Below are 23,111 nucleotides of genomic sequence, written 5' to 3' on the forward strand. Positions count from 1 at the left end.
CTGCTGCTTCTTGGCATAGAAACTGCCAAAAGAGAGAAAAGAGAAAAATTCAGAGAAGCTTCTCTGAGCAAAATTTCATTCATTCATTGTGCAATACCTAAGGGTGCTTTTCTTTCCTGGGGGGCTGTTACGCAGCTCAGAGGCTTCAGCTCTGGTTTGTGCTGGCTGAGTGTGCTGTGCAGAGCCGTGCCCTCTCCCCAGGGGCTCCTGAAGGGTCAGCCCTGCTTTCCAGCAATGACCCATGCAGGCAGCAACAGCCCAGGGTGTTTGGAGGGAGGCTTCCTGGGGAGGAGTTTCCTGTGCTGCACTAGAGCGGAGGGCAAAAAGCCCAGAAGGACGCTTTCTTCCCCAGAGGAAGGTGGGAGATGAGGTGCAGCAAATGGGTCTCGTTACACTGTGGTTTAGTATTCAGACAGCCCCCATCCCACTTGGGAAATGGTCTTGGAAGGGGTCACATTCCCCTGTTGCCCCGTTGCTCTCAGTGCAAACCTCTGTCAGTGCTCCCATCCAGGAGGGCTGCTCTGTCCATCAGCCTGGTGCCCAGCTGCTCTGGGCTTGCACCGCTCTCAGCTGGAGGACGACTGCACCCAGAGGTTGCTCTGCAAAAGACACTGGCCTGTCCTGGGAGCAGAGGGGTGCTGTGCCAGGTGCAGAGTTCAAAACACCTCTCCTTTCCAGCACAGCTCTGCAGAGTGTGAGGAAGAGGACAGGGCAAGGATGCTGATTGGCATGGGCAGATCGGGTGCTCTCAGACATCTCCAAGGTCCTACAGGAGAGCTGTGCCCTTCTGGAGGGATGCTGACAGCCCCGCAGGACTCCCTGTCCAGCAGAATCCGGTGTCTTAAGGTGCTGTCTGCTAAGGGAAGCAGTGTCTCATTGCCCAAGCACTGAGTGCAGTGTCTCGAGCCTGGAAAATGAAGAGAGGGCTTGGGCACCTTGGTCCCATGGAAACACCTCCAGGGCAGCGCCCTCCAGGTCAGGGCCAGAGCAGGCACTCCACACCCCCACCCCTTGCCCCACACCACCACCGTTCCTGCCAGGGACCCCACGAGCAGGAAGAGAGCAGCACAAGCAGGTGGAGGACCAAAGCAGAACTCTGTGACTCTCCTCCTAAGGGAAGCAAGGAGAGGAGAGGCGGCCGGGCACTCAGGAAAGCCTTCTCCTTACCCAGCAGAGCACAGCACCTCCCAGTTAGCAAAAGCCCAGGGCAGTCGCTCGCAGCCCCTTTGCCCTGCAGAGGGAAGCGGCCACGTGTCAGGAGAGATGCCCCTCTGCTGTGCCAGAGCTCTGGCTGCACAGGAGGCAACTCCTGCCCGGGACCACACAGCCTTGAGGGCAGAGGCTGTGCTGGGTGGGAGACGAGAGCAGGGGTCTTGTGCAGAGGCAGGTGTCTGCATTGGAGGGATGACAGGGAGCTTCCCAACTTCTCCCTCCCATGCCATTTGGGGTTGGAGGTTCCTAGAGCTCTCTGCCCATGTCTCTGCTGCCTGGAGCTATCCCTGCCGGGAACTGTTGCTCTGCCCTCCAGTTTTTCCCTGTCAGGGATCACAGACCCCATCGCCCACTCCTGTCTGCTCAGCTCTGACCTCAAGAAACCTCCCCGTTCCAGGCACTCTCTAGAGGTACTCCCCGCTCGCAGGCAGGAAGGAGCAGGTCAGAGAAACCCTGCTGAGGACAGCAAAGGTGATGCTGGTGCTCTCTGGAGGGAGAGGAGTGGATGCAAGCAGTTGCCTTGGCTCCTACCAGACCTCCTGATCTCTCAGGGTGGCAGCTCGGGACTCTCAGGCTCCCTCTCCAAACGCAGCAGCGCCTTTTCCCTTTTCCTGAAACAGCAGGAAACTGAAAGCAGAGCCTCAGGAAAGCTCTTTAGCTGTAAGGGATCCCCTGCCTTGCTCTTCCTCTGCAAAAGTCCCCTCTGAAATGCCCTGGGCAGCTCTGGCTGCACACCCTGCCTTCACCCCTTCCCCCTGGTCTAACATGAGCCCCTGGGCTGGGAGGCCTCCTCACAGACCCTGCAGGCTGGAGCCTATAAACGCTTTCGGAGACCCTTCCCGCAAGGGCAGCTGCATTGCCCTGCACCAAGAGACTTACCGTGGCAAGGGCTGCAAAGGTTTCTTCCCTTGCAGCTCCCCTCTCTCCTCCCACTCCAGGCTGCCTTTAATCGCGCTCTGCCCTGCTCCTTTGCCCAGAGCCCTGCTGCGCTTGGCAGAGGAGTTGCTCCTTGGCAGAGCTGTCTCTCTGCACTGCTGCCTGCTTACCAGGAGCTCCCTCCACCCCAGGAGCCTGTCTCAGCACCGGAGGAGGGGACCCGCCCAAGACATCACTGTCTCTGCCCCCCACCCCACTCGGCGCTCCCTCCAGGTGTCCCTGGGGCTCTCCAGGAACCTGCTTGGGAAGAGACTGAAGGAATCACCGCTGTTGCCTCTCTCACCTCTGCAGAGACGTTTCTTTGCAGCAGTGGCCTTGCTGCTCTCCGAGACACAGTTAGGTCTGCGAATCCCCCTTCCTTGTTCCATCATGAGACAGGACACCTGGAGACTGCCAGGGAGGCATCTCCTTTAGCCATGCTGAGGGAAGGCAATCAGCTGAGTCAATGGAGGCATCTCATGCTGGATTTGTAGTGGTGGGGCTGGAAGGGACCTCAGCTCCCTCCCATGCCTGCCACAAACCCCCAGGAGGTGGGATTGCCCTTGCTTCAGTCATGGCATCTGTTAAAAATAGGCACCTGTACTCATTTTCTATGGTCCCATGATCAGAGATGGAGACCAGGAGTTCACACACAAACGCCTGGTGACATTTGAGGTGCCAGATGTACTAAGGCTCCTTAGCCTCACTTTGGTTGAGGCGTGTGTCCCTTAGCATGTAATCTTGGATCCCAAGTTAGGACAGTGTGTTCTGCATGGCTTTATAAGTTTAGAGGTGAAGAAATGTTTGGCTGGTGTGGCTTGGAGGCACATGGTGAATCACAAAGTAAGCAAAGAGAAAAGTAACCAAAATATAAAAAAATAAAGCAAAAGATATGTATTATTGCACTTTACATATTTTAAAATTCTTTATGCCCTCCTCATCCCTGTAGATTTCTTTCAAAATATTTGTCCTGTGGTGAGGCAGGAGGGATAGATTGGTTTGCGTTTGGGTTTGTCCTGGACCAGTTCTTCTTGAAGCCCCCCAGATCCTCAAGCTCTCCTGCTCACATGCCTACCACAGGGAAGTGGGGCTTGTCACGATTAGTGCCATTTATGCCATTCGATGTTTTGATTCCACTGTGTTGTCCTATGTGCAGATCTTCAGGGCCGTGCTGAGGATCCCCTCTGAGCTTGGACAGCACAAAGCCTTTACCACGTGCTTCCCTCACCTGGCCGTGGTCTCCCTGGTTGTCAGCACTGGCATGTTTGCCTACCTTAAGCTCCCCTCCATCTCCTCCACAGCTCTGGATCTGCTGATAGCTGTTGTTGACTCGATTGTACCTTCAACGCTGAACCCCCTCATCTACAGCCTGAGGAACCAGGAGCTCAAGGATGCCCTGCAGAAACTGACTGGACGTTTTTCAGCAGCCGTACACTGCCTACCTTTTTCTGGAAATGACTCCCACTGTATGTCATGACAGGCCAAGCATCTTTCCTTCTTTATATTTTTTTTTGCCCACTTCTGATGATGTTATTTTTAAAGAAATGTCATTATTCATCCTCCTTTTACTTAAGTATCCACCCATCTTGTACGACCCAGAGTCTCTGTGTAAATGGGGAGCCAATCTCTTATTGTATTTAAGCAAAATAAATGAACCTGCAGCAAATTCTTTGTCTAAGATTCACTCTCAGCGTAGCACGAATGAATGGGAAATGAAACCACCTTTCTGGCTGTAGCAGCCTGGGGCAGGCTGCTCTGTCCCTGGAGCAGCAGGAGCTCTCAAGGACCGCAAGGGCCAAGGCTCTTGTGCTGGCCTGGCGAGACGGGATGACCTTTCAGGGTCTCCTGGAGAGGAGACCAGGGGGCAAAGGGTACCAGTGACCTCCTTTTCCTTGTGCCATTGGTACCCCCCACTTCTGGGGCTGACCCCCCTCCGCCCTCCAGGAGCGGCTGTGCCCTTCAGAGGGCTGAGGTTGTGGGCTGAGTGCCCAGAGCCCTGCAGCACCCTGCGGTGGGCACTGCCGTGGGGCCAGCGCAGGCTGGGCTGAGCTGGAGAGAGGGCAGGAGAGGGGCAGAGAGGGCAGGGCAAGGAGGAGAGGCTGGGGGGAGCTGGGCTGGGCTGGCAAGTGCCCAGGAGAGAAAATCATCAGTGTAGAGCTTGTACTGTATGACCACGCAGACTGGGGACTCACACCAGGGAGGGTTGTGGTGCAGAGGCAGGGCTCGTGGACGGGAGCTGAGACATGCAGGCGCAGGAGAGAGGAGGAGGTTGCTCTGTGCCCTTGGTGGCATGGACAGACCAGGAAGGTGGCCCAGGGCATTTGTCAGCCCCTGGCCTCTCTCATCGCCCATTTCCAACCCTGGCAGCTCACCCCAGGTTTATGGGTGAATCTTGCTGCGAGGCCATCTCCATCCTCCTGCTGGTCTCAGTGCCTTTACGGGGGAATGGTGAGCCCTCCCCAGCCCCTCTCCTGGCCCAGACCCCAGCACAGCTGAGAGCAGGGCTGTCTGTGAAGCCTGACGTGGCACATGGCTGGGGCAGGGCAGGGGCTGTGTGCTGGGGGAGGCTGCAAAAGCAGGAGGGTCATGGGACTCCCTGGCCACAGCAGTAACTCACATCAGGTGCTGGGCTGCTTCACAGATGTCCCCAAGCAGCCCTGACTCTCTCCTTTGCTTTCATTCCCCCAGCCAAAGTTCTTCTCCGTAACTGTCATAATAAACTCCAAAAAGAACTGCCTACCCTGTTAATCCTTTCCCCATTGGCCATGCATTTCTTGTTTTGCATCCTCTTTTGGTATTTCTGAGATGGCTGCTGTGATATTGCTGGGTAGCAACTCCATGAAGCGCATAAGTCTGCTTCATTACCTCTAGTGTCCTGCAATTCCCCATATTCTTTTGCTTCAGACACTGGCCCCCAAGCCTTTAGTGCTGACACCTTAGAGTTTCAGTGCAGAGGGACCTTGACACTCTTGTGGATTTGGCCAACAGAAACATCCTAGAGTTTTGCAAGGGAAAGGGGCAAGGTCTGCCCTGCGGGCAGAATAACCTCGTGCATCAGGACAGGCTGTGACGTGAGCAGCTGAGGAGTGTCCTGAGGAGAATTGCCAGAGGAGTGCCTGTATTGGTTTTGCATGGCAAGGTTTTGATAGCGGGTGGGGCTGCAGGGGTGGCTTCTGTGAGAAGATGCCAGAAGCTTCCCCCACATATGACAGAGCCAGTGCCAGCCCGCTCCAAGATGGACCCGCCGCTGGCCAAAGCTGAGCAAATCAGCGATGGTGGTAGTGCCTCTGTGATAACATATTTAAGAAGGGGGAAAATACTGCTGCACATCAGCAATATCCCTGACTTGTTTTTCCCTGATTGCAAGTAGGAGATCCAGGTGAGCATCACCTATGTGGGCCATCAGGCAGCTGGGCTGAGAAGCTGGCCCCAAGAACCCACAGAAAGCTCTGGGTCTGTTTGCACCTTGCACTGTCCCCTTCCCATGAGTGTCAGGGTGACTGAAGTCCCCAAGGGTGATGTGGGGTCATTGAACTGGAATTGCTTGAATAAGACTTTGCCCTCTTCCTCACCTGCTTCCAGGTATTTAGCTCCTACCATGATATCTCCCTAACGGGCCTGTCCTCTGACCCTCACCCAAAAGGCTTTACCCAATCTGATTCCCATCCCATAGAGGACCTCCATACATCCAGGCAGCTCCTACGCAGAGGGCATCCCCCTCCTGATCTTCCCCAGCTATCTCTTCTGAAGAGTCTGTATCCATCCATCGCAGCACCTCAAGCTTTCTGACTTGTCCCACCACACCTCAGCAGGTATTTACATCAATGTCACAGCTCTGTGACAGCACACAGGGCTCCAGCCCCTCCTGTCTGTGCCCCAGGCTGAGGCCATTGGTGCACATTTGGGCTGCAGCCCCTCAGCTTGGTGCCACCAGGGCCAACCTCAGACTTGTCACAGAGCTTGCACCCAAGATCCTGTGCAAGCCAAGGCTTTGCTTCAGAGCAGAGACATGCTGGCGTGGATGACAGATGGCAATGTGAGGATGAAATGAGGGGCCCTCAAGGTGAGCAAACCCTGTGCTCCCCAAGGCAAGAGAGAAACAGGTTTGGACTGTGTGGCCCTGGCAGGAGAGGGCTTTGCTGTCTGCAATGTCACTGCAGCCCAGAGAGGCTGTGGTGGAGGTGAAGCTGATCTCCAAGAAGAACAGGTTGCTGCTGAAAATATCCTTGACTATGGACATTGTGTGATCCAGGCACACTGTGAAAATCATTCACCTGTGTCTTGATTGTATCATCAAGGAGGTGAATAAAGGATGGGGGTAAGAAGAATCAGCAGCATATAACAGTGTTGGCATATGAGAGTTGTGATGTGCCTCGTATTCATGCACTGCCTGCCTCTCCTGGATAGACACGGGACAGACCTTGTCTCCCTGCAGCGGTGCCATTCAGTCACGTGCTCATCCACCCCAAATCTATCTGAGATGCCCTGGGGTGTCTGTTATGTACCAGCCTGGGATGGGGACAGCTGTCCTGTGGGTCCTGCACTGCCCAGCCAGCTGGACGCTCCGGTTGTGCTGGGCAGCTTTGGCATCTGAGGTAGGACCACAGGCCTGCATTTGGCCATTAAGCTGAGCGGCTGCCCTGGACTAGCTTAGGCAATGTAGGGAAGTCCATGGGAAACCTTTGGTTAAACTTAGTGGAGATACAGCTGATGGAGAAGAGAAAGACAGACTGAGCTCCCCTGTGGCATGTGACTCTGTCTGGTCAGATGAATACCTCTGTCAGCTGCCCTAAGCATACTGAGGAGGGACAGCTTGGGTTGTCCTGTCATCGTTTTCTACCAGTTCAGTTGGCCAAAGGGATTCCCCACCAGCCGCCAAGGCAACGCCCCCAGATGCCGCCCTGTCTCTCACAATTGCTCCATTAGAGCTTGGAGTTTCCTGCACATGTCCTGAACCACCTCTGGCAGCTCCGATGTCACCAGGCGTTTGCATCGGAAAAGCTCACTCCTGGCCTCTATCCCCATCATTAACACAGCAGCTTAGAGAAGGAGCTCCCAGCTCTTTTGTGCAGCCGAGCTGAGGCAAGAGGCATCCCACCTCCTGTGGGTCTGTGGGGTGCACTGGAGAAGCTGAATGCCCCTCCGGCCTCAGGAATACTGATGAGAGCTGAGATGCTGACGTTGACTTGGCTCAATCCCTGCCCTGCCCAGGTGGCAATGATCCCCTGCCTGTCACTGCCCACATGCCCTGCCTGACCATGGGAGAGGAACGGGGGTTTCCAGAGGGGAACGTTGACACCTCCCGTAGCTCCGCACACCCTGGCAGAGCAATTCCCACTGCAGGAATGAGTCTGTGCAGTGTTTAGGGAGGGAGAGTTGGTGGTGACTTCAGTCTGCTTCAAGTTCTGTTCCCCAGGAGAGACCCTGCTGCCTTTCAGGAGCTGTCAGCCCTGGAGGCCCAGGGACACCTGGAGGGAGCCCAGAGGGGCAGAGAAAGTGCTGCCTTGGGCTGGGCCTCTGCTGCTGAGCTGGGCTGGGCTCCTGGGAGGGAGGGAGCTCCTGGCAAGTGGGCAACACTGCAGAGAGACAGCTCTGCCCAGGAGCAGCTCCTCTGCAAAGCGCAGCAGGGCTGAGGGCACTGCCTGCAGGCACCGTGGGGAGAGGAGCGAGGCAGAGAGAGGGTAAAGGCAGCTGGCAGTGGGAGGATGCTGAGAGTTAACAGGGGGAGAAATCTTCACAGCCCTTGATACGGTAAGTCTCTGGCAGCAGGGTAAAGAAGCTGCAGTTCCTGGAGAGCTCTCCAAAAGCTGGCACATCCCACAGCCTATGGGATCTTTCAGGAGGACTCTCACATCTTCTCTGGTGTGGAGGAGGAGGACATGCTCCAAAGCAGGGCTCCCCTGCCGCACCGTCAGAGACACAGGGCATGACGGCTGCCTTCTTCCAGGAACGGATGAAGGGGTGTGAAGGTGGGCATGCAGCCAGGGTCCCTGCACCCCAGGGGCTGTGTGCTGGGGCAGGGACTCTTCCGCCTGCCAGGGTCAGCACTCAGCCTGCCCAGGGAGCTCCCCATGGCGCTGTGGGGAGAAGCTGTGCGTGGAACGAGCGATCCTCGGCAGGGCAGGGTCCTTCTGCTGTTGAGAGGGTGCTGTGTGGGTCAGGTTTGCTCTCAGCTCCAGCTCACCCCCATGCATTTCTGAGGGAACTTTTCAAGGTGGAGTTCCTGTAAGGGCAGGTGTCTGTCTTTTGAGGTTTCTCCTCTTGGTTGGCTGGGTGGGCTACAGATGGCACCAGCATCACCTTTCCAGTCTCATCAGGATTTGTGGGACCTGCTCTTTAGCCCCTGCACACACGGAGAGGCTGCAGGGCAGAGCTGGGCACAGAGGGGCTGAGATGGGGTCTGTGAGCACTGGCAGGGAAGAGACGTGGGGCCAGAGCAACAGCTCGTGGCAGGGACAGCTGCAGGCAGTAGAGATGGGCAGGAAAGGAAGGACCTGCTAAGGGAAGCCCTGTTGCAGGGGAGATCTGGGCACCTCCCGGCCACCCCTGCAGTGCAGATGCCTTCCCTGAGCAACCCCTTCATCTCTCCTCTCCCACCCAGCACAGCCCTCGGCCCTCATGGCCATGGGGTCTGGGGTGGGAGTCACCTCTCTGTCCAGCAGAGCAGCAGAAGAGGCGAAGGGCATCCCTTGTGCCATGTCCCCATTTCCCACTGACCAGCAATTGGGCTGAGGGCAGCTGTCCTGCATTATCACTGTCTGGGAGGTGGCGTGCACAGCTGGGTAAGGGTAACACTGTCCTGAGGGTCCGTCTGCCTCCCCCCTTGCCTCTCTCAGCCAGACCCTCACTGTATTTTTCCTTGTTTCTCCACTTGCCCATTTTAAAGTCATCTTTTTAGTGCTGTCAGACTCCCGGGGGATGGGAATTTCAGCTGCAGAGTCACACACTGATCTTGTTCGTCCATTCATGCAGGCATGTCAATGGGAACAAGCGTCCCAGCTTTCCTCTAATCTGTGGGGCTGTGGGCAAGGCAGCCTGTGGGGCTGGGGAAGGAGTCACTTTTCTCTTCATGAGATGCCAACATTAAGACAATTGGCTATCATCTCCTTAGGGTGTCCTTCCAAGCTGTCAGCTGCCTTCCAGCATGCAAACCTGTCCCATAGCACCTTTGCGTTCTCTGGAAGCCCCATGGAGAAATGCAGAGACTCTATGGCTGAGGAAATGCTGTTGGGTTGGTGAAAGGAGCCCTGAGTGTCCTGGGCTAGAAGTGGGGTGCTGAGACCTTGAGCAAGGCTGACATATTTAGTAGTCTGCACTGGATCCCTCTGCTCTCAGCAGTGTCTGGTTGCGTAACATAAGAGTGTGCTTGCCCTCCATCTCAGGGAGGTGCAAGCCCAAGGCAGCTGGGAACAAGACGGAGGGAGTGACCAGATGCCCTCACTGCACTGAGCCACAGGCAATCGTTTTGCCTCGCAGGGCTCACTCTGTTCTCCGTGAGAGCAGCAGAAATGCAGAGGGTTTCTGACATGCTAGGACAATCGCTGGGGAGATGGGGGGAGCTGTAGAAAACCTCAAGCCTCTCAAACTGCCTTCTGCTATGCCAGTTCCTTGGCACTGGCAGTGCAGATGCTGACAGGCCCTTCTGTGTTAGGTGTCCTTTCATGTGACAAAGCTGAAGACCAGGACTTGCCCCTGCCCTCACCGTTCCCATGACCCCACTGCTGCAGAGCAGGGCTGACTCCTCAGCAACCAGCGGGAAAGGGCCCTGCTCCTAATGGCACATTCAGACAGCACCAACCAGAGCTCCAGCCACGGAGCTGAGGAAGGTCTCCTGGAAAATGAAAAGGGGGTGTGTGCAGCATGAGCAGAGTCTACGGGAAATGGCTTTGATTTTGCTCAGAGAAGTCCCTGCCTAACTTACTGTGTTTTCCTCCTTGAACAGGTCCACATGCCTAGAGAGGGAAAATGTCCAACGGCAGCTCCATCACCCAGTTCCTCCTCCTGCCATTCACAGACACGCGGGAGCTGCAGCTCCTGACCTTCTGGCTCTTCCTGGCCATCTACCTGGCTGCCCTCCTGGGCAACGGCCTCATCATCACCGCCATAGCCTGTGACCACCACCTCCACACCCCCATGTACTTCTTCCTCCTCAATCTCTCCCTCCTTGACCTGGCCTCCATCTCCACCACTCTCCCCAAGTCCATGGCCAATTCCCTGTGGGACACCAGGGCCATCTCCTACTTGGGATGTGCTGCACAGCTCTTTTTCTTTATCTTCTTGTTTGGAGGAGAGTATTTTATTCTCACTGTCATGGCCTATGACCGCTACGTGGCCATCTGCAAACCCCTGCACTACGGGACCCTCCTGGGCAGCAGAGCTTGTGTCCACATGGCAGCAGCTGCCTGGGGCACTGGGTTTCTCTATGCTCTCTTGCACACTGCCAATACATTTTCACTACCCCTCTGCCAAGGCAATGTCCTGGAGCAGTTCTTCTGTGAAATCCCCCAGATCCTCAAGCTCTCCTGCTCACATGCCTACCTCAGAGAGGCACGGCTTATTGTGGTTAGTGTCTGTTTATTCTTTGGGTGCTTTGCTTTCCTTGTGGTGTCCTATGTGCAGATCTTCAGGGCCGTGCTGAGGATCCCCTCTGAGCAGGGACGGCACAAAGCTTTTTCCACGTGCCTCCCTCACCTGGCCGTGGTCTCCCTGTTCCTCAGCACTGTAATGTTTGCCCACCTGAAGCCCCCCTCCATCTCCTCCCCGTCTCTGGACCTAGTGGTGGCAGTGCTGTACACTGTGGTGCCTCCAGCAGTGAACCCCCTCATCTACAGCATGAGGAACCAGGAGCTCAAGGACGCCCTATGGAAAGTGGCCCAATGGACGCTGTTTCACCAACAATAACCTGCCTCCCCTTCTTTGCACATTTCCCAGAGTTCATCTTCGGGCAGGATTCTGCTTTTTTCTCGTGTCATAATCCTGATTGTAGATAATTTGCTGGGCTTATACTACTTGTCTTGAGGCTTGATCTTATTGTGTCTGACTCTTGCACAACACTCTGTCAGATGTGGCATGCCCAATAGCATCTCTTCAATAAAATGGAATCTCCCAGGTGCAGTGCCTGAAGGCTGGGCTCTTCCTTCAAAGTTGTTTCCAAAAAATTTTCTGAGGAATTGGTGTTTTAAAGAGTCTGATCTCCTTGTGTTCTCAGTGTTTTTGGGGTTAAGCTCATGGTACTATTGGATTCCACGGGACCAAATGTTCTGAATCTGAAAGCTTTCGTCTCGGTTTCCAATAGCGGGGGTGATGGTCCATGTGCTCCCCAATATCTCCTCGGGTTACTTCATTTATGACAGGACTGATGGCAAATACCAGATTCCCTGGAAATGAACTTATGGGCAGGAGAGGAGAGGAGAGGAGAGGAGAGGAGAGGAGAGGAGAGGAGAGGAGAGGAGAGGAGAGGAGAGGAGAGGAGAGGAGAGGAGGGACTCACCACGTGCCCTGGGTTTGGAATGAATGGAGGCTCAGAAGGTGAAACACACTCAATGGTAGAGTTCCTGAAAAGCAAAGCACTAAATCATCTTATCCATCAACAAGGACTCTGCAGTGCCATGGGAGTCAGTGCGGACCCAGCAGGCAGAGGGAAGCGAGACTGGAGAGATTCGGGAGCTGCCTGAGGAGGCCCAGGGCCACGACTGTCGTGTTGTCCTGGGCAGTGGGGCTGGTGGGAGCAGAGGAGGGGGCAAATTCAGTCAGGATTGGGCATCACCCACAATATGGATTCAGGAGAGCCAGAGAGTGCCTGGCCTCTGTTTCCTCATGCCCTTGGGGCCAGCACCAGCCCTGGGGCTCATGCGGAGCCTGAATCCCCCTCTCTGCCCCCCAGGAGCTGCTGTGCCCTTCAGAGGGGCTGGGGCTGTGGGGTGAGTGCCCAGAGCTCTGCAGCACCCTGCGGTGGGCACTGCCATGGGGCCAGCCCAGGCTGGGCTGCTCTGCTGGGCTGGGGAGGGGACGGGGCAGGGGAGGTGGGGAGAGCTGTGGAGGGGCTGGGCTGAGCTGGGAAGTGCCTGGGAGAGGAAAGCCCCAGTGTAGAGCTAAGCTGTGTGAGTGTGCAGGGTGGGAGCCCCCAGCAGGGTGCTGACAGTGCAGAGTCAGGCATCATGGTGAAGGAAGCAAGGCAACGAAGGTGCAGAAGAGAGGGGCCAGATCTGTGCCATGTTCCCTGGAGATGCTGGAAAAGCTTCCCTGGGAGAACTCTCCCAGATCAGTCCCACACACCGTCCATTTCCACCTCTGGCCGTACACCCCAGCCCTGAGCAGGGACCTTTGCTGCATGATCACCCCCATCCTCCTCCAGGACTCTGTGATAAGACCCTCTGTCAGGGTCATTCTTGTGCTGGGAAGCCTCATACCAGATGCAGCAGTCCTGATGTGGACCTGTGGTGTGTTAACCTTGGCCAGAAGCCAGACACCCACGCAGCTGCTCACTCACTCCCTCCTCTGACTCAACAGGAGAAAGAGAAAAAATAAGCCAGCAATCTTATGGGTCAAGATAAAGAAAAGATCAGTTACCAAGTAGTGTAACAGGAAAAGACCTGTTCTGTTCGTGAGGTTCAATTCATCTGTTGCCAATTAAAAAAGGTTTGGATTGTGAAAAGCAATGACAAAAATATTAAAGACCATTCCCCTCACACTTTCCCCCAGGCTCAAACTACTCCATTGTTCCCAATTCATCTACCCACCCCAACTCCAAGAGGAGCAGAGGGGATGGTGAAGAGGGGGTTAACAGTCAGTAGAGAACATCTGCCGCTCCAGCCTCCTTACACTTCTCCCCTGCTCCAGCTTCCGTCTTCTCCATGGGATCCCACTGTATTTGTTGTCAAGGCTAGGTGTTGTTCCTTTCTTTCTCTCTTACTTTTCTCCTTCGTAATCACAGAATCATGGAAATGTTGAGTTTGGTAGGGACCTCAAGAGATTCTGTAGTTCAACCCTCCAAGTGAGGCAGGGTCAGCTAGAGCAGGTTGCTGAGCACCTTGTCTAGCTGGGTTGGGAATATCTCCATGGATGGAGACTCCACAACCTCTCTGGGATACCTATTACAGTGTTGGACCACCCTCACAGTCCAAAAGTGCTTTCTTGGGTTCAGATTTCGCATTTCATGTGTTTTTAGCTGTGTCCATCGCCCCTTGTCTTGTCACTGGGAACTACTGAGAAGAGTTTGGCTCCCTGGTCTTCATGCCCTCCCATCAGGTATTTATACACATTAACAAGATCCCTCTGAGCCTTTTCTTCTCCAGACTGAACAGTCCCACATCTCTCAGCATTTCCTCCTATGAAAGATGCTGCCGTCCCTTAAAACAGCTTTATGGCCCTTTGCTGGACTTGTGTTTGTAGGTCAAGGACTTTATTGTAGTGAGGAGCCCAGCACTGGACACGGCACTCCAGATGGGGCCTCCCCAGTGCTGAGTGGAGGGCAAGGGTCACCTCCCTCCATCTGCCAGCAAGGCTTTTCCTAATGCAGCCCAGGACGCTGTTGGACTTTGCCGCAAGGGTTCAATTCAGATCCTGCTCAGCTGCTTCTCCTCTGGGATGCCAAGATCCTTCTCTGCAGAGCTGCTTTCTTTCTAGTCAGCCCTCAGCATGATGTCCACAGTGTGGCTGGATCACAGGCTGTCCTCCCCCAGGGACTTTCTCAGCAGCACCTTGTCCTTCCTGCAGATCAGCTCCACCTCTGGCACAGGCCCCACGGTGCTGCAGAGTCACCTGGCACAGCAAAGCCCTCTCCTGCCAGGGCTGCACAGCCCAGGCCTCTTGCTCTCTGCCCTTGGGGACTGCAGCTTTTGCTCTCCGTGGAGGAACCTCATCCATCATTATGGCACCACCTGCCACCCACTCCAGCATGCCTCTGCTGGGACGCGAAGCCTTGCCACACACGGGGTCCCACCTCTGGGGACCAGGTTTCCATGTGACAAGTCTGCCCTTGGCCCTGGTGCCACATCTGAGGTGCTGCAGCCCAAATGGGCACCAAAGCCCACAGCCTGGGGCACAGAGAGCAGGAGCCCCGTGTGCCATCACAGAGCTGTGACATCAGTGGAATAAGAGGTGAGGTGGGGAAGGACAGCTCCCATGGCTTTTGTGGTTGCTGGCGATACAGCGTCTTGAGGAGAGACTGAGAGGGGAGATGAGAAGTGGGGGATGCCTTGTGTGATTTCAGGGCAGCTCAGATATATGGAGGGTCTCTATGGGACATGTTACAGGTTAGATGGTGCCTTGTGTGTGGGTCAGCTTCTGAATGGGCCACCCACTCTTCTGCTCTCCTGGGTCTGGTACTCCCAAAAGCGGAAGAGCTGGTCAGGCATGTGAAGACCTGAAGGCTGCAGTGGCCATGAAATTGTGGTCTCCAGATCCCCAGGGACATGCGGAAGGAGAATAGAAGAGAGCAGACCCTGCACATCAGGGAACGAGAATTTGGCCTCCTGTTGGCACTGGCAGGTAGGATCCCATGGGGGCGTTGTCAGGGCCCTGAGAGCATCCATAGACCTTCACAGCCCTGACCAGCATTACCTGCGGCTTCCACCCCTACCTCTGTCCAGGGGCCCTGGAGACCATTTATGCCCACTTTCACCCAGCTGGATCTATGCTGTAGGTGTACGGGTCTCCAGACACAGCCATAGACACAGCCTTGTCTGTCCATGGACCTTGTTGAGTCAGACTTGCAGACTCACTTCCCAGCTTGATGCTTTATGGGGTGTACAAGGGAATGACACCATGGCCCTCCAAGTGCCAGACCCCAGCTGATTCACAGAGGCCTACACTCTTTTTGCTGCCTTTCCTCCCATCCCTTGGTCAGGCTTTGGGAGGAGAGGAAGGCAAAGCAGGTGAGGTTTCTGGGTGCCAGTGACTGAAATGGGGGAGCAGATCCCTCACACGTGAAATGATCTAAAGACTATGCTGGTTTAAAACTGTTATCTTCAGCTCCTTTCTTGGAGGCCTGAAATCTTCTACAGGAACCTGGAAGCTCTGAGATCCCTCCATCTCCCTCTCTTTTAGCAATGAAGTTGATAGTAGCCAAGTCTCCTGGTTTCAGCTGGATTAGAGTTAATTTTCTTCCTAGTAGCTGGCACAGTGCTGTGTTTTGGATTTAGGATGAGAATAATGCTGAGAACACACTGAGGGTTTAGTTAAGTAGTATTTCTATTAGTCAAGGAGTTTTCAGCTTCCCATGCTCTGCCAGGTGCACAAGAAGCTGGGAGGGGGCACAGCCAGGACAGCTGAGCCAACCTGGCCAAAAGCCTGTTCCATACCATATGACGTCATGCTCAGTAAAGAAACTGGAGGGAGTCTGCTGGGGTCGAGATCACTGCTCGGGGATGGGCTGGGCATCAGTCAGCGGGTGGTGAGCAATTGCATTGTGCATCACTTGTTTTGTATATTCTTTCATTTTTGTATTATTATTATCATCATCTTCATTATTATATTTTTATCTTCCTCTGCTGTCCTATTCAACTGTCTTTGTCTCAACCCACGGTTTTGGGTTTTTTTTCCAATTCTCTCCCCTATCCCACTGCGGGGAGGGGAGCGAGCAAACGGCTGCGTGGTGTTTAGCTGCCTGCCCAGTTAAACCACAACAGCCCTTCTTCTCAACCGCTTTAGATATGTACTTCTGGATGGGGTATCATGCCCTATATTGCAAATACTGATTCAATTGACATTGCCCAAAGCGGCTACCATGGATGCAGACTGCTCCACTGCAGGTATTGCTATTCAGGCAGACCAGTGCTTTTGTTGTTGTTATTGTTGTTGCAGATACTGGTATTGTTGGGGAAATCACACAAACACTTGAAGGGTAATGGAAGGATTGCCATCTTAGTGGCCCTCCAGTGAAGTGGCTCCTCTTTGCCCATGTCTCACTGTCATTGCACAGGCTCTAAACCTGGGCAAGGATTCTGGATGCAGTGTAAAAAGTGCCGAGCAGAGGGGGAGAATCACTTCTCCTGGCTGTGGCCCTGCTCACACAGCCCAGGATCCTCTGCTGGCTCATGTTTTGCCTAAGGAAACTCAAGGACCACCAGCGCCTTCTCCACAGAGCTGCTGCCCAGCCACGCAGCCCCTGGCCTCTGTCGCTGCAGCCTGTAACTCCCCTGCTCAGCCCTTGGGCCTTTTTAGAAGATGTATGCAAGATTTGCCTTTGGCTTTCTCCAGTCATGATGACCTTCCAAAATGTAGCAGAGCAGCCCTGCTATGGCATCGGCCTGGTCTCTCAGCAGCCTTGGATTCATCCCATCCGGTCCAAGGGACTACTAAGGGCTGACCTTCCCTAAGTAACCCCTGACTTGATCTCCACCCACTGCTGGATTTCACCTGGGGTTCTGCCTCTTAGGCACACGGAACCAGGAGACCTTGCTGGTGAAGACAAAGGCCAAGAGTGCCGCACACCTATCTACGCCTACCTAACGAAATTCAGCAGTGGCCAGACGTTATCTTCATTTCTTCTTTAACTGTTCCCGAAGTGGTAACATTGTGCCCTTGAACTCCCTTGCAAGCGTCAACTCTACGGGAGCTCTGGCTTTCCTAAACCCAACCACATTTCTGAATTCCTTCTTTGTTTCAACCCTTGCATCCACCTCTCGTATGCTGCCTTTTTCCTATGCAGCTTCCCCCATGAGTCTGCTGGTTCCCCACGCTTCTGTCTTGAGATCTCTGCTTGTTTTCCTGACTCTTGGTCTGCACACTCTCAGACTTGAAAGACACTGTCCTTGCAGACCAGCTGTACTGAGCTCTGCTGCTCTTCTGAGCCGCTCATAGGGGATCCCCCACTTAAAGTCACAAGACCAGGCCAAAGTCTGCTGCTCTGAGGGCTAGCATCTGCACTCTTCTGTTCTCCTTCCCCCTGGGAGGTGACACCCCACTCTTGCATGGTCACGACAGCCAAGGCTGACACTGGTTTTCACATCCATGGCCAGCTCTGCCTTCTTTGAGAGTAACAGATGCAGGTGAGTATCAGCATTTTTGGCCAATCTGGCAGTTGCGCTATGAAGACATGAGTCCCAAGCTGTGTCCCAAACCCCTCCAGAAACCTCCGGGACTGTTTGCATGCTGTTGTGGTCTCCTTCCAGTGAATGCCAGGGTAATGAAAGTCCACAGGGGAACTTCCATAGGTTCTTTGTCTCCCACCACATTGTCAGCCTTACCAGTCTCCTCTGACCCTCACCCACAAGGGCTCACCCAGTTTGTTCATCCCATAGAGGAGCTTCACACATCTAAGCAGCTCCTTCACACTGGGGACACCTCCCTCCTCATCCTTCTGGCCTGTCTCTCCTGATGATCCTCTACCCACCCATCACAGCACCCCAATCATGTCAGCTGTCCCAACACACCTCAGCTGTTATTCCCTCAAAATGGAATGAAGAGATTGCATGCAGGGCTCCAGCTCCTCCTGCCTGTGCTCCAGGCTGAGGGCATGGGTGCATGGCTGGGCTGCAGCACCGCAGCTGTGGCACCTTTGGGCTGAGAGCAGACTTGCAAGAGGGAAACGTGCTACCAAGTGCCCAAGACCTCAAGTGTGCAAAGGCTTTGCTTCAGAGCAGAGACATGCTGGAGTGGATAGCAGATGGCAATGTAAAGAAGAAATGAGGTGCCCACAAAGGCGGCAAACCCTGCTCTCTGCAAGGCCAAAGAGAAACAGAGCTGTTCAGTCTGAGCAGGAGAGGGGTTTGCTGTCTGTGGTGTCTCTGCAGCCTCTGAGGGCTTGTGGTGGAGGTGAATCACAGGAAGGAAGAGATGATGTTGAGAGTGCCCTTGGGTGTGGACATCCTGTGATGATGGAGAGAAGAACCAGCAGAGCTTGAGAGGGAATGCACACGAGTGGGGCCCCTGGTGTGATGCGCTTGGTATTCATGCACTGCCCAGCATCTGCTGGAGAGAGAAGGGACAGACCTCATGTCAGTGCAGTGGTGGGATTCAGACATTGGCCCAAAGGCACCGAATCTGTCTGAGATGCCCTGGGTGGTGCCTGTCACACAATGAGTCTGAATGGGGAGGGGGTTCCTGTACAGGCCCTGTGCTGTCCATGTCAGCTGCATGCAGTTGGGCTGGAGCATCCTGGCATCTCACAGAGCTCTACAGGCCTGTATTTGGCTATTAAATTAAGATTCAGCTGTCCTGAATTAGGTCAGACAATTAGAGTGCAAGGGATGCACTTGACAAAACTGCCATTCTACTTGAAGGACATGTAGAAAATACAGCTGATGGAGAACAGAAAGAGAGAGACTCAGCTCTCCCTATGGCACATGGCTCCATTCAGTCTGCTGAAGACCTCTATAGGCTGCCCAGGATATAAGGAATAGTTACAGGTTCAGATTTCTAACATGTGGGCATCTGCTGTCAATCCACCTGGCACATTTAATTTCTCACCAGTCTCCAAGAAGTTGCCCCCAGATGCTGCCCTGTCTCTCAGCATTGCTCCATTAGAGCTTGCAGTTACCTGCACATGTCCTGGACCACCTCCTGAACCTCAAATGTCACCAGGTGTTTGTGTCTGAACAGCTCACTCCTGGTCTCCATCTCCAGTAATTAGCATGGGAGCTGAGACAAGAAGCTCACTTGCAGGTGCCTGTTTTGTGCACACCTGACCTATACAAGAGGAATCCCACCTCCTGGGGGTTGTGGTCTGCATGGGAGGGAGCTGAGACCCCTTCTAGCCCCAGGACCACAGACCCAGGATGAAACGCCTCACTTGACTCTGCTGAAACCCTTCCCTCAGCAGGGGTAAAAGAGATCCCTCCCTGTCCCTGTCTGGGTGTCCTGCCTAATGATGGGACAAGAAAACGTGATTATAGGACCTAACTCTGTCTCTGGGAAGGGAAATTACGCTGCTGGGACTGATTCCTTCATTCTGTTTCACAGCAGGTTCCCCTGGAGGCCCAGGGACACCTGGAGGGAGCCCAGAGGGGCAGAGAAAGTGCTGCCTTGGGCTGGGCCTCTGCTGCTGAGCTGGGCTGGGCTCCTGGGATGGAGGGAGCTCCTGGCAAGTGGGCAGCCCTGCAGAGAGACAGCTCTGCCCAGGAGCAGCTCCTCTGCAAAGCGCAGCAGGGCTGAGGGCACTGCCTGCAGGCACTGAGGGGGAGAGGAGTGAGGCAGAGAGAGAAGGCAATCTGGAGTGGGAGGAGAGCTGAGTGTTCACTGTGGGAGAAATGCTCACAGCCCTTGACACAGTAAGTCTCTGGCTGCAGGGGAACACAGCTGTGGTTCCTGGAAAGATCTCCTAAAGCTGGCACATAACCGCAGCTTATGCAATCTGTCAAGAGGGCTCTCAGTGGTTCTCTAGCATAGAGGAGGAGGATGTGTTCCAGAGCGGGGCTTCCCTGCTGCACCATCAGAGGCACAGGGCATGGCGTTTCCCTTCTCCTGGCGACGGCTTCAGAAGTGTGAAGCTGGGTGTGCAGCCAGGGGTGCCCAGGGCCGTCCTTCCGAGCAGGGTCCCTGCACCCCAGGGGCTGTGTGCTGGGGCAGGGACTGTTCTGCCTGCCAGGGTCAGCACTCAGCCGGCCCAGGGAGCTGCCCATGGCACTGTGGGGAGAAGCTGCGGGTGGAAGGAGTGACCCCTGGCAGGGCAGTGTCCTTCTGCTGTTGAGAGGGTGCTGCGTGGCTCAGGGCTGCTCCCAGTTCCAGATCATTTCTAAGGCATTTCTGAGGAGACTTTCAAGGGTGACATCAAAGCTACATTTCCCTGAAAGGGAACGAATCTGTGCTTTCAGTTTTCCACTCTTGGTGGTCTGGGTGGGCAGTGGGAGATGGGAATTTATTTCTCCACTCTGGAGAAGGCACTGAGACCCTGGTTCTGGTTAGGACTTTTCTGAGCTGCTTCGGAGCCCCTGCACACACAGAGATGCCCCTGGGCAGTGCCTTGCTGCCAGGAGGGGTCTGCAGGGCAGAGCTGAGGACACAGCGGGTTGGATGGAGTCTGAGAGCACTGACAGGGAGGAGATGTGGGCACAGAGAAACAGCTCCTAGCACTGACAACTCCAGGCAGCAGATATGGGCAGGGAGTGAAAGGGAAGCTGCTCCCAGAAATGCTGGGGGAAGGAGGATTCAGGCACCTCCCTGCCTTCCCCTGCTGCGCCAGACACATTCCCCGGACCAAGCCCCTGGTCTCCTCTCCGACACAGCAGAGCACAAGGGAAAATGGCATTGATTTTGTTCAGAGTAGTCTAATCTCAACATTTGACTGTCTTTTCCTTCATGGACAGTGCTGATGCCCAGCAGAATGAGATGTGCAATGGCAGCTCCATCACCCAGTTCCTCCTCCTGGCATTCACAGACACACAGGAGCTGCAGCTCCTGGCTTTCTGGCTCTTCCTGGCCATCTACCTGGCTGCCCTCCTGGGCAACAGCCTCATCATGGCCGCTGTAGCCTGTGACCACCGCCTCCACACCCCCATGTACTTCTTCCTCCTCAACCTCTCCCTCCTCGACCTGGCCTCCATCTCCACCACTCTCCCAAAGGCCATGGCCAATTCCTTGTGGGATACCAGGGACATCTCGTACTTGGCATGTGCTGCCCAGCTTTTTCTGTTAACCTTTTTTGTTGTAGCAGAATTGTATCTTCTCACTGTCATGGCCTATGACCGCTACGCGGCCATCTGCAAACCCCTGCACTACGGGACCCTGCTGGGCAGCAGAGCTTGTGTCCACATGGCAGCAGCTACCTAGAGCAGTGGGTTTCTCAACTCTGTCCTGCAAACTGCCAATACATTTTCCCTACCCCTCTGACGAGGCAATGTTCTGGACCAGTTCTTCTGTGAAATGCCCCAGATCCTCAAGCTCTCCTGCTCAGATGCCTACCTCAGGGAAGTGGGGCTTCTTGTGGTTACTGCCTGTTTCACCTTTGGGTGTTTTGTTTTCCTTGTGGTGTCTTATGTGCAGATCTTCAGGGCCATGCTGAGGATCCCCTGTGAGCAGGGATGGCACAAAGCCTTTTCCACGTGCCTCCCTCACCTGGCCGTGGTCTCCCTGTTCGTCAGCACTGGCATATTTTCCCACCTGAAGCCCCCCTCCATCTCCTCCCCAGTTTTAAATCTGGTGGTATCATTTCTCTACACTGTGGTGCCTCCAGCAGTGAACCCCCTCATCTACAGCCTGAGGAACAAGGAGCTCAAGGATTCCCTGAAGAAACTTATGACTGGATGTTTTTAAGCAGCAATGAACTGCCCATCTTCTTCTGCAAATCTCATTGCACTTGTAATGTAACTCATTCTAGGCTGAGACTGTCTTTGTACTTTGGTTTTAGCTTTTCTTAATTGAAATAATGCTGTCCACAAGAATGTGTCCATCTTCATCACACTTCTGTTTCAGTATCCGCCTGTTTTTTGTGATCCACGGACTGTGTAAATGAGGAGCCTTGCTCTCTGTGTGTTTAAACAAAATAAAGGACCCTGCAGTGACTTTTTTTACACGATCCTTCCCCTGAGACCTTTGTAAAGCTGCAGGTGAAGCACCTTGGTGCAGAGGTGCAGAGGAAAAACAGCCCTGGCACAGCAGCACTGCCAGGGAGCACCAGTTCTTGGTCATCCCAAGCTGCTCTCTTTCCACTTCCACACTCTCCTTCTCAGCCCTTGTCTTGGTGCATGGTCGGAGTGCTCTGGCAGCTTGGTCACAGTCCTGTGGTGCGGCAGTCCTGTGCCCGCAGGCAGGGACGGGCAATGGGCACCTCTGTGACAGAGCTGGCCTCCATAACAGCATTTTAGAGTAGATATTAGGAAAAATGTCTTCACGGAGAGAGTGGGTAGGCATTGGAACAGACTGCCCAGGGAAGTGGTACAATCACAGTCCCTGGAAGTATTCAGGAAACCTGTGGATATGGATATGGTGCTTAGGGACATGGTTTAGAGGTGGACCAGGCAGTTAGGTTAACAGGTTGGACTCGATGATCTCAGAGGTCCTTTCCAACCTTAACGATTCTATGGTTCTATGAGAAAGGATCTTCTCCGGGCAGTGCCTGAAGGCTTGGGTCTTTCAAAGTGGCTCTAGAGAACATGCCCAGAGAAGTGCCCAGGAGAGGAAAACCCTTGTGAGCAGCTCAAGTGTGTGAGTGTGCAGCTCTGGGGCACACAGCAGTGTCATGGACGCTCATGGGAGAATTCAGTCCTTGGCACCCAAGAATGTCTCCTCGCACAGCCAGGCCTCCTGGGAGAGACGTGAAGGACCAGCGGAGCAGGGTCTGGTCTGTGCCCGTGTGCGCTGGACACCCCATCCAAAGCACACACGATACGGGCTGCTGTGGAGAAAATTAACCCTATCCCAGCCACAGCCAGTACACCGAAGCTCCCCTCCCACGGCATTCCTGGTAGCAGTTCCGTCTCACTCCCTGCCCAGTGCAGACCAACCGCCTGCAATACAAATGGGGTCACCAAATGAACTCCTCCCGAGCCGTGCACAAGCAGTCAAAGAGCCAAGAGGTGCCTCAGGGAGGTCCTCCCCTCACACATCTTGATGTGCTTCCTCAGCCCGTGTTTTTTGGATCCATGAATAGTGAATGGTGAAACATGGTCATCCCCTGAGGATGGCATGGAAAGCCTTGAGCGCTCCTTAACTTAATAAATACTGCTCGTTGTTGTTGTTCTGCTAACAAATCTAAACCAATTGAGTATGGTGTAAAGATCATGCAAGGACATGCCCATACCTTACACCAAATAGCTCAAGAGCAATCTCTGCTCAGGGGTCTGTCAGCTGACTGGTCATGGCTGTGCTCTTAGGTACCACATCTCGGAGCCTGGGCACAGCACAGTTTAAGGATATTTGCTGTGAAGAAAGGGTAAACTGCTGAGCCCAGATAGCCAGGTAAAAATCCTGAGAAGAGACCTGAGCAGGATGCCCTCAGGAGAAGGAGAATAAAAAGGAACCTGTGTTTGGCAAACGCAGGGGCACATCTGGACCCCAGAAGGTCATGTTTGAACAACCAGACTGCCCATGCAGAACAACACTGGGTG

At 54.4% G+C, this 23,111-nt stretch overlaps 2 protein-coding genes across 2 annotated transcripts; both read left to right on the plus strand.

Moving 5' to 3' along the window:
- Positions 1-10,092: 10,092 nt before the first annotated feature.
- LOC309603179 (olfactory receptor 14A16-like) lies at positions 10,093-11,028 on the plus strand (the record flags this gene model as incomplete). The annotated part of the gene is made up of 1 exon (XM_082338090.1): positions 10,093-11,028. One exon carries the CDS (start codon positions 10,093-10,095, stop codon positions 11,026-11,028), a length of 936 nt encoding a protein of 311 aa, XP_082194216.1.
- Positions 11,029-14,540: 3,512 nt separating this feature from the next.
- Positions 14,541-21,318, plus strand: LOC309603180 (olfactory receptor 8K1-like; the record flags this gene model as incomplete). The annotated part of the gene is made up of 3 exons (XM_082338091.1): positions 14,541-14,616; positions 20,717-20,781; positions 21,214-21,318. 3 exons carry the CDS (start codon positions 14,541-14,543, stop codon positions 21,316-21,318), a joined length of 246 nt encoding a protein of 81 aa, XP_082194217.1.
- Between the last annotated feature and the right edge of the window lie 1,793 nt (positions 21,319-23,111).

Source organism: Platalea leucorodia, assembly GCF_965183815.1.
Source record: "Platalea leucorodia genome assembly, contig: HAP1_HAP1_SCAFFOLD_24, whole genome shotgun sequence".
NCBI lineage: Eukaryota > Metazoa > Chordata > Aves > Pelecaniformes > Threskiornithidae > Platalea > Platalea leucorodia.